Source organism: Lactuca sativa, chromosome 4 (genome assembly GCF_002870075.4).
Source record: "Lactuca sativa cultivar Salinas chromosome 4, Lsat_Salinas_v11, whole genome shotgun sequence".
Lineage (NCBI taxonomy): Eukaryota > Viridiplantae > Streptophyta > Magnoliopsida > Asterales > Asteraceae > Lactuca > Lactuca sativa.
The window spans coordinates 306,503,234-306,514,449 of NC_056626.2; the positions used below are offsets into that span (position 1 = coordinate 306,503,234).

The 11,216-nt window shown below is 36.9% G+C and overlaps 1 protein-coding gene across 1 annotated transcript; it reads right to left on the reverse strand.

Annotated features, from left to right (window-relative positions):
* Nucleotides 1–6,901: 6,901 nt before the first annotated feature.
* On the reverse strand, nt 6,902–8,057 carry LOC128133663 (callose synthase 5-like). The gene is made up of 4 exons (XM_052771176.1): nt 7,902–8,057; nt 7,731–7,806; nt 7,394–7,443; nt 6,902–7,237 (listed from the first exon to the last, which is right to left on the reverse strand). Exons 1-4 carry the CDS (start codon nt 8,055–8,057, stop codon nt 6,902–6,904), a joined length of 618 nt encoding a protein of 205 aa, XP_052627136.1.
* Between the last annotated feature and the right edge of the window lie 3,159 nt (nt 8,058–11,216).

Sequence of the window (11,216 nt, forward strand, 5' to 3'; positions counted from 1 at the left end):
TTATCCTAATGACTAGGAAGTAATGGTAACTCCCCCTACAGTGAACTGTCTCACTCATATAATTATGTTATCCTTTTGAACCCATATCTTTGGGTCTCCAGTCTTCTGGGTAAGGTTTCCTTTGTATGAATTTATTCATTCATGGGCTTTAGTCCCATTCCTCTTGACGACTTGTAAACTACATCTCTACTCAAGCCTTTTGTACGCGGATCCGCAATGTTATCCTTTGACTTTACCCAGTCAACCGTGATAACCCCCGTAGATATTAGTTGTCGTATTGTTTTATGTCTATGTCTAATGTTCCTTGATTTACCATTATACATTGTACTTTGAGCTCTACCATTTTCTACTTGGTTATCATAATGTATACATATGGCCATTACCGGCTTAGGCCATTCGGGAATGTCCTCTACAAATTGGCGTAGCCACTCTGCCTCTTCAGCACAAATATCTAAGGTGATAAATTCAGATTCCATCGTGGATCTGGATATAACTATTTGCTTGGATGATATCCAGGCTACAAAAGCACCTCCAAGTGTAAACACATATCCACTTGTAGATCGGGAATCTTTTATGTCAGATATCAAATTTTCATATGTGTATCCTTCGATAACTATTGGATGTCTGCCATAACACAATCCATGTTCTCGTGTGTATCTCACATACCTTAGCAACCTAGTAATACACTTCCAGTTTTTAGAACTAGGTATACTAGTGTATCTACTTAGTCTGTTCACAACATATGCTAAGTCACGTCTAGTACAACTCATTAGATACATCAATCTGCCAATAATTCTTGAATATTCCACTTGATTAACACTATCACCTTTATTTTTACGTAGATGTTGACTAGTGTAAATTGGAGTTCTAGTTATGATAGTATCTCCCTTAGCAATTTTTTCTAGAATCTTATCTACATAGTTTGTTTGACTTAAAATCAAACCACTTTGGGTTCTTGTGATCTTGAATCCAAGAATCACATCCGCTAAACCCATATCTTTCATGTCGAACCTGGATTTCAACATATCCTTTTTGGATCTTATTATCTTGTCATCCCTATTGGATCAGGTGTCTAAGCCCATAAGTATATTGGTATGTACTTGACCCGAGAGTAGCATGGTCCATTTGGGTTGCCTTCACTAGAACAATCTGACAGGATGGATATTTGAGAAAGAGGCTACTTATGATTTACTAATAAATTATAAGTATAATATATTAATTGAGAAATCATAATATTTAATTAGTATTGATTAAGAATTAATTTGGAATTAATTCGGTGATCAAAAGAGACTAATTAAATTAACGGGGACTGATTATGTAAAGCAGTGATATATATTGTTTGGGCTATTGATCCATGATGGGCTAAGTTTATGTAAGTATCCATGAAGAGTTAGCCCACATGAGATATGGATGATAACTAAAGTGTATGGATTAGGGTTTACCCATGACTCTTGGAATCCTACAATATATATGTGTTATCCCTTAGCCAAAATCAACACCTATGCATTCTAAGATAATCATAACCGATTTGAGTGTGTAGCCTCTCTCTGAAAGTCTTCCTTTGTTCATGGTGTTTGTGAACCATTTGAGGAATCACACTTGAGGTGCTAAGCTCTTGAAAGGCCAAAACTACAAGTTACAATAAAGAGGTATTATTCTAACTAGTTTTATTATTCATGTACCAAAATTGTATGCTAGTTGTAGGCTTCATACTTTGGAAATTTTATTGCTTGTATAACTAGAAAAAACTTAGATCCACAGCTATTAGGGTTGTATGTGCACCATAGGAGTGTTATAGTAAAGAAAACCCAACAGTGGTATCAAATCCATGGGTAGTTTTTTTGTAATATAGTTGCATTTGGAAATTGTTCAAAGTTGAAAAGACTGAAAAAAGGCTTTCTGCCAGGCTGAACTCACCGAGTCCATTAATGAACTCGACGAGTTAATGATGAACTCGACAAGTACAAAGCCTGGCTCAACGAGTTGAACTGGAAAATGGATGATTTTCCGGTTTTTTTGGCCAATATTGGATTGGAATCACTACCACAAAACTGTTTGTATCATAAAATTTGTTTTTTTCTTATATGGTAGTGATTATACTCATCCAATGAAAAGATAAGTGTCAAAGTTTTAAGATAATTGTTGGTAATATGATAAACAAAGTTACTTGTAAAATGTTGATATGAATTATCTTGACTTATGAGATAAATTAGATCAATCCTATATTATATGATAATTCTATTTGTTAAAATTGATCTATCTGACATCCCCAAAATCACGGCCAGAAAATACCGGTTTGTTTATACTTTGTTTGAAAATCAGAGTAACATTTTAAATAAAAGTGTTGCGGAATTTGTCCCAAAAAAATATGATAAAGATTTATCAAAAGCATTTCCATAGAATGTATTTCATTAAAAGACTTGGGATGTCATGTTCGTACAGATCAAAAGCATAAACAGTACAATATAAGCCTTACTACATTATTTCATATCTAAAGGCCTATATCCGTAATCCCTCGTCCATCATCATATCTATGCTCAAGCGCCACTACCTGTAATACATAAAACTGAGTGGGTCAGGCTTGGGAGCCTGGTGAGCACATAGGGTTTTCAACCCACTATAAATAAGTTTATTAATTTCATCAATCAACAATAACCCGATTACGCGTTCCCGTTATCCTCACTTTATGTCCCTAAACACCTATCATAAGGGACATAGTCTATGGATCATCATCGGGATGGACACTACTGCTAAGGGGATTCCTTAACAATAAATGTCCTAAGGCAACCATGTGGGGGATGGAGTACACCGGTGAACACATCGTTCACAAACACCTACAGGTTGCGAGCCTGCTAGTGTTCCACTGGACTGTCTAGAAGAGTCCGTGGTCGTCATCCATACTCCGCTAGATGATAGAATCAACAACATCAACATCGAGGCCTCTCATCATTTTATCACACATCACCTATTACATCTACCCATGTTTTACCCCAACATTTTTGTAGATATAAAATACATATACAGTTCAAATCATTGAAAACATGTATAACAATGTTCATCCAACATAAATAGCAAGTATTCAGATAATATGCACACATAGCACGTAATTTATGTAAAATACTTCATATCTATGTGTAAGCTGAAAGTAACTATGCACTCACCTGAAAGGTGGTGACTCAGCATTCGGACAGCGCTTCGGTACTCTCAAAACGATTTTCCTTTGATAAAACCTAGTATCAATACCACTAGGGTTTAGTCTAACGATAACCGCGACTAATTAATAGTCTAGCTATTATTATTATTATATAAGCGTTAAACGATACTTATATAACCCATAATAATAGCCCAAGTACTAATTATAAGGTCCTAATAACATTACTATATTAAAACGAAAGCTAAACTAAAGATAGGTTAGGCGTAGCTCACTTACAGCGGATTTTCTCGAAAACCAGGCTTCGCTGGAGAACCGTTCCCAAACCGAAAGACTCTTTTATCGGGACTCCGGGAGCCTCGATGCTTCCTTTGTGTTCTAGGGGGTTTACCTAGGCTTTAGGGGGCTTAAGGAGGCTTAGAGAGAGAGAGTGTAGAGAGAGAAAGAAGAGGGTTGAGGTGTGAAGAGAAGTGAATGCCCGACACCTATATTTATAGGGGTGCTGACTGACCTACTCGCCGAGTTGGTGCATGTGGCAACCTTCTGGTGGTGCCACGTGTCCAATTCTGGTGGTGCCACGTCACCCCCTATCGCGTATCAGCCTTCGAACTTAGAAAAATCATAACTCTCGCATACGAGCTCCGTTTTCGACGTTCTTTATATCCACGCGTAGGTAAAATTAAGATCTACAACTTTCATTTAGACTCCGTTGGCTAGTTCTCGACCGATCTCAAATTTAAGAGTAGGAGGCGTTTAGACTGTTAAATGACCGCGAAGAATTCATAACTCTTTCATACGAACTCCGTTTTCGTCCATCTTTTTACCGTTGAGTTCCTATTAATGAGATATTCAACTCTCATTTAGGTCGCGTAAGCCAAAAACCGCTCGAACTAAAATTCGAGTTTCGGGCCGTGCACTACTAAGCCGAATCTTAGAAAAATCATAACTTCCTCATACGAAGTCAGATTTGGGCGTTCTTTTCATCGACGCTCTTAGTTTAACATATTCTACAACTTCCGTTTAGATTTCTAAGGCTAAATCTCACTCTATCGTAAATTCACTATTTACGCTTCCCGGTGTCGTGCCGGTTTTGCCATAAAACTTTGACGGGCCATAACTTCTTCGTTATAACTCGGATTTCGGCGTTCTTTATATGTACGGAAACCTTGAGACATATTCTAAAACTTTATGTAGAGATATCAGGCTTATCTCACACTTTAATTTTGATGCTTATTTTTATTCTTTATTTATAATTAAATTGTAAGCACATAAATACACATAATTCACATAATACTCAAATATATCATCTTTATTACTTCAAAAAGAGTTACAATAGTTGACCTAAACTATTACATTGACAAAGATGCTTAGCCCTGAAACCCGGGCGTTACAATTCTCTCCCCCTTAGGGTGATTCCGTCCCGGAATCATGCATCAGCAAACAGATGTGGATAGCGACTCATCATGTCATCCTCTGTTTCCCAAGTGAGATTCAACCCATTCGAATGTTTCCATCGGACTAGCACTAAGTCGACCATCTTGCGTCGTAACTTCTTAGTCGTATGGTCAATAATTGCCTCGGGCTCTTCGATCAGCCTTTTGTTCTCATCCATCCTTAACTCTGAGATTGGAATTATGTCGGGAACATCTCCCGTGAATTTCCTCAAATAACACACATGGAAGGTGTTATGAGTTCTTCGGGCAATTCCAGCTTGTAAGCTTGGTTCCCAATCCTCTGAAGAACTTTGAACGGTCCAATGAACCTTGGACTCAACTTTCCTCGTTTCCCGAATCGTATAAGTCCCTTCCATGGTGAGACTTTTAGCAAAACCGAATCCCCAACTTCGAAGGTTATCGGTCGTCTTTTCTTGTCAGCATAGCTCTTCTGACGATCCTGGGCTGCTAACATTCTTTCCCTAATCATCTTCAACTTCTCAATAGTCTCATGGACTATCTCGGGGCCCATAAACTGCTTCTCTCCAGCTTCAAGCCAACAAGACGGCGTACGACACTTATGTCCATACAATGCTTGATAAGGTGCATCTTGATGCTCGAGTGAAAACTATTGTTGTAGGAAAATTCTACTAGAGGTAAGTGCTCGTCCCAATTCCCTTGGAATTCGAGGGTACATGCTCTCAACATATCTTCCAGTGTTTGAATCGTTCTTTCGCTCTGACCATCGGTTTGCGGATGGTAAGCAGTACTTAAGCACAACTTTGTACCCAACTCCTCTTGTAGACTCCTCCAAAACCTCGACGTGAAACGACTATCACGATCTGATACAATCGTAAAAGGGACACCGTGAAGTCTTACAATTTCCTTCACGTAAGAATTTGTGAGCTTATTCATAGACCACTTCTCGTTGGCTGCTATGAAGTGTGCACTCTTGGTGAAACGATCCACGACTACCCAAATCATGTCGTGTCCGTTCTTCGTCCTGGGTATTTTAGTCACAAAATCCATGGTGATGTCTTCCCATTTACCCATGGGTACAGGTAAAGGTTCTAAACTCCCATATGGTTTCTGATGTTGTGCCTTAACTCTCGCACATGTCATGCACTCGGCCACATATTTCGCAACATCGAGCTTCATCGTCGGCCACCAGTAGTAGGGTTTTAGGTCGCTATACATTTTAGTGCTACCGGGATGAATCGAGTAGATGGTCTTGTGGGCTTCTTCCATCAGAAGATCTCTTATTCCTCCCGTCTTAGGTACCCAAATTCGATCTTGGAATACCTTTAGTCCTCGATTGTTTGTACCGAACACTAACGTTCTTCCTTTCGGTCATTCTTCTCTAAAGCTTCTTCTTGAGCTTTCATGATACTTTCCACAATCGTCGAGACGACTTCAATTCTTAATGCTCTTGGCCTTTTCCTTTCAAGATTGACTTTTCGACTGAGAGCATCAGCGACAACATTTGCTTTACCAGGGTGGTAAAGTATCTCACAGTCGTAGTCCTTGAGTAGTTCTAGCCAGCGTCGTTGCCTCATGTCACTACAAGAAAAAAGGCCTTTTACGACGCGCAAAATACGACGCTCATTGATCTATGTTACGCAAAGGAGAGTGACATTAGAAAAATGTCATCTCTTCAAAAAATTTAAGGATAGAAGACACGCATTATTGCGCGCCCTTAAATTAGTGTCTAAAAAAAACACGGAGGGCACCTATAATAAAATGCGCGTCGTCTAAGAATGTCGCTTTATAATTTTTAATGGAACGCGTGTTCCATCCTTTAACAGTAGGGGGAAATGAAATTCTGAAAAAATTAAAAATCCTGCCTTCCTTTTTTTTCTCCTTTCCCTCTTGCCCTGGACGCTCCTTCCTTCCCCCTCCCGACATTGACTGCTGCTTACTTCTTCCCTCACTTCTACCTACTGGAACCACCATATCTCCCACTCGATGTTGAAATTGTTAGAAAAAGCCCTAATTATACTCTCAAGTCTAAATACAGAAAAAATAGAAGATGGTGAAGAAGTAGCAATAGAAAAAGCCCTAATCGGAGGTGGTCCTGTTCTTCATTGTTTCTTCGATGTTGAAATTGTTAGAAAAAGCCCTAATCGGAGGTGGTCCTGTTCTTCCTCCCACCACGATTCCCAGCTTTTGTTCGCCGGAACACCGATTCCACCGTGGTTTCTGATCCACACTGACCAGTCGTCCCAGTCTTCAACGATTTTCTGCCATTCAAATCCGGATGGGTTGAAAAGAAAAGGGGTGAACAGCCACGACACGACTAGGAACCACATTGAGATGGTTAGGTGGCTCTGTATTTGGCGCCGCCGTGGAGAATTGTGCGACCGAAATAGTGAAGTTTGGTGCCAAGAGAGAAGGTGAAGAAGACAGCGGAGAGCTGGAGGTTCATGATTATTAGGTCACCGAGTGCAGTTCTGAAGCCTCTTTCGAGTTCGATCTCCATAATCATCGGTAACGCCATTAAAAGACCAAGTTGAACTACAGATTGAGAAGCCATGGCTGCTTTCAAAGCTTTATCTCCTTGCATCTTTGCTGATTTCATAATCGCTTTTTCTAATCCACTTAAACAGAGATATAATCTCCCGTATAAGAACGCATACACAGTAAGCATCACCATCTGAAACATAAGATAATTTGTCATTTTGTTTATGATTTAATAATTATTTATTCCTATTTTTATTTTGTAACAGGCTTCGGTTCCCACGAACGAATCTGATAATGATTGACCAGGTTCAACAAAGTCAAACGTTCATATTTTGATGGAGGTAAATACCAGAATACAAAATGAAACTAAAAACAATAGTTTATAAAATGAAAATGATCCTGTATTTACAAAACCAATAACAATCGATACATCAATATGTACAACAACTTACATTACAATGAACCCGTATCATTAACCATTCAAAATTGACATTGAAGAAACAATGAAAAGTTTTTACCTTTTGTTACTTTTCTAACTCGGTTTAAGCAAAAATTCACCTTTTTTTTACTGGGATTGCAGTTGTGTACTTACAGTGGGCAGGAACATTTTACCAAAGAAAAGAAGGAAGAATGATTTCAAGAGGAATTGGAATTGTGATCATCTGCGACTAATGTGGGTATTTGACCTTGATTGACAAAGTCAATCTTGTTTAATCTCAAACAGCAAAGAATTTTCTCAGGTAATTCTTCTGGTTTTTGAGCCTGTATGTTTTTTTTAACAAGAAAAAATATTAGGGAGGGAAAAAGTTGTAATAGTTTGAAAGTACATCAACAATTCATGATTAGATTTAGATTACCTGAATTGTTAAGCCGAGATTCATAATCCCGTGTTTTAGACGTTCACGAAATGCATCCAATCCTTTTCTTGCTATGTAACTAAATCGATGAATATCAAGGTCAATTTCAAAGTAATTTGATCCCTTAAAGAAGTTGTGTTGGGGGCGTGAGAACATGGCTCCATATAATCAACAGAGTGAAGGGGACAAAAATATTAGTACTACTACTCCTCCTGTTGTTGCTGCACAAAGCAAACCAAATCTGAAAAAGATTCAAATGATGTCTAAAACAACAGGTGAAGATAATATTCAAAGCATAAAAACTTATGTTACTGAATTAAAAGAACGCGTGTCAAAGTTACAATACCAAAAACAGCTACTTGTCTGCCAGGTTAGTTACAATTTAGAAAGAAAGTAAGTTTTTACTAAAATTCCGAAAATGCCCTTTGTAAAATTATTGTTTTGGTTTGAACAGGCATTCGAGGTAGAGGAAGCAAACGATGGTGGTGGTGGTGGGGCCTCTAAAACGGATTTTGTGGAGGAAATGGAATATCCTATCATGCCACGTCACCTTGTGTTATGTCAGGTACCTATGGAACAAGCTTGTACTCCTCGAATAATAGTATTGCAATCACTCATATTACCATAAATTTCAATCCTATAGGCTTACAATGCAATTTCGTTCTAGGTATAATTCCATCAATGATATACAACCAATAAAACTACTTTTGTCAAACACATATATGTACACTACACTAACGGCACACCTGTTGGATTAGGGTCTGATACGTGTTCTACAGGTGTATAATCGTACTGCCATCCCACTGGATTCATCCCCGTTGCTTTCTTTCTTTTTACATTTGGCAATGTCGGCTATCTACGTGTCATTTCCTACAAAATATCCGTTTGTGATAATAATTTAAAAATAAAATAAAAATAAAAAAACTCTTTTGTAAAAATGTATGGGCCGAACAAGAAAGAGTGCATTTTAATTGATTCATCAATTAACTTTTTTTTATAAGGTGTAAGTTAATTATCGTTCGATATAATCGACTTTGATCGATAAAAGTTGAAATGCAATAAATATGATCAAGGTTTTCTAGAGATAATGCATAGTTAAAAGGTTCCCTAAATAATGTACTGATGAAACGTGGCTTTCGCATGTCGGCATACTTTTTTGTTTGACTTGATGGGCTTTCTTAGTTAACCACTTAATCTGGACAGCTTAGTGTATCAAAACACCAACCCTTCCCCTACTTGCCCTTAATATTTTTTCCACCAACTTCTCTCATGTTAAAATTGATGATGATTATGAAATCTGTTTGTTGGGATGTAAGGGTAAAATGGTCATTTGGTCTTAGGGGCTGTTTTATAGTTGCTAACCATTCAGTCACTTTACCATACAAGACTTGATGGGAAAATAAAAGAAAAAAGAAACAGTCCCTGAATTATTTGTATTGATTCATGATTGATACCTTGTGTTTTCCCATTCCAGGTAACAGTTTCCAATTCGAATCCAAACATAGTAATGAGTCATTCCTTCCATTTCTTCCCTCTCTATTTTTCTCTCTCTCTTTTATTCTAATGATCAAAGTTCTTGTTTTTAATATCAGTTTCCCTGTTCTCTTTTATACTTGATGCACCTTTTATTTGCAGGCTTGGCTTGTGCGTACTCCAAGGCCTGTTGCTTTCAAGCTTGTTGCTGATACCCCTCTTCTTACTGGACAGGTAAGTTTCAAATCTTTTTGTTGTGGATTTCTTATAGTTTCTTTTTGTTGTGGATTTCTTATAGTTTACTTAGATTCTTAAATCAAAGAGTATAAAGCTTTCCTAATGTGTTCTAATAATTAAGAAAATGGTGTTTTTTTGAAAAATTCTTCTCAATTTATCTTATTAGGAAGAATGGAGAACAGGCCTCAAATCATATGTTTTTTTTCCAGTAACTTCCACTTCCTTCATGGGTTTGTAACAATACTGATGGACTTTGCTATTTTGTTGTATGGTGTATTACCTTGGATATAATTTGTTTTTACAGTTTTCTCTTTTTATTTAATTTAAATTTGGATATAAGTTTGTAACACATGGGATTTATGATTGCAGCAAACAATCTTTCTTTTCTTTCCAGACATGATTAAAGGCATGTTTTTGGCTGTAGTTATTGGACCACTTGTTGTGGTTGCCATCATTTTAATAGTACAGGTATTATTCTATCTCTGAGAAATTTCATTTGCCATGTCATCAAAAGTTGCCAGATGGACTATTATCTTTCATGTTTGAGTTGGTTCTCAACTTGTAGAAGAATAACATAAAATATTTTGGCATCTGAGTGTAAAAAATAATATTTGAACTCATAAGTTCCTTAATAATACTTTATTGTGTTACATGTACTTTATTACTTACTCATAATATATAATTCAATCTGATTATTGATTATGTTTGGTGAGATCATGTTCTCTGTTCTTGATGCTGCATCTTATACATTCCAAAAGTGAGGACTTTTTTTCCCCCTGACACTTGAAATAACAAGGTAAGGAGAGCATTCTAAACATTCTGGAAACTTTAAAAGAAGAGGGAAATAGGGTCTTGTTCAATGCTTTAGCTGTGTTTGCTCTAAGGGAGATCAACTTATCAAAAATAAGTTACTGTTTCACCCTTTTATTTAATATTTTTGTGATTGAATGAAAGTCTTAATGAAAGTAATTGACAACCCTTTCTCTGTAAATAATGTTGTGATTGTGGGAGAGGTGTTGTGTTTTTCTCTGTTGCTAGGTAACCTTCTCAACAACAACATTCTACTTAAGCAGGTGAGTAATCAAGATTAAGGGAGACTTGTAATCATGTTTGACATTCCTTTCCAGTAAGAAACAGAGTTGTATGATTATTTGTTAGTTTTATAGGAATGTATAACCCATGTTAGCAATGTATTATTTTTGTTTAACATTTGAATGATTCTTTGTATGACATTACAATTTGTGTAATTTATTTTATTTTTGAGTATGAAATTTTATTTTATATTATGCAATGGATTGTATTTTTTGTATATGGTATTTTATTTCTATTATGAGAAATTAAATGCAAATTTAATTTAAAAATTAATAAATATATAAATTTATTTTTTTAAACATTTAAATTTACGATACGCAAAAATGTGTGTCATCTTCATTTATGACATGCCCTTTCTTGACAGGGGCTTTCTTGATACGCATTGTGTGTCATTATCACGCGCGTCGTAAGGTTACGACACGCGAATGCGTGTCATCTTCCTTTATGACAGGGCCTTCCTTGATACGCATTGCGTGTCGTAAACGCACGTCGTAATTGCGCGTCGTAAATGAG

Bases quoted from the DNA above. Each gene is read 5' to 3' on its own strand.
- LOC128133663 (XM_052771176.1), bottom strand. From the start codon at position 8,057: ATGTTCTCACGCCCCCAACACAACTTCTTTAAGGGATCAAATTACTTT. The intron at 7,807-7,901 runs GTAATCTAAATC...AAAAACATACAG, and splicing joins ATCTCGGCTTAACAATTCAG to GCTCAAAAACCAGAAGAATT. The intron at 7,238-7,393 runs GTATTTACCTCC...CTTATGTTTCAG, and splicing joins TAGTTTCATTTTGTATTCTG to ATGGTGATGCTTACTGTGTA.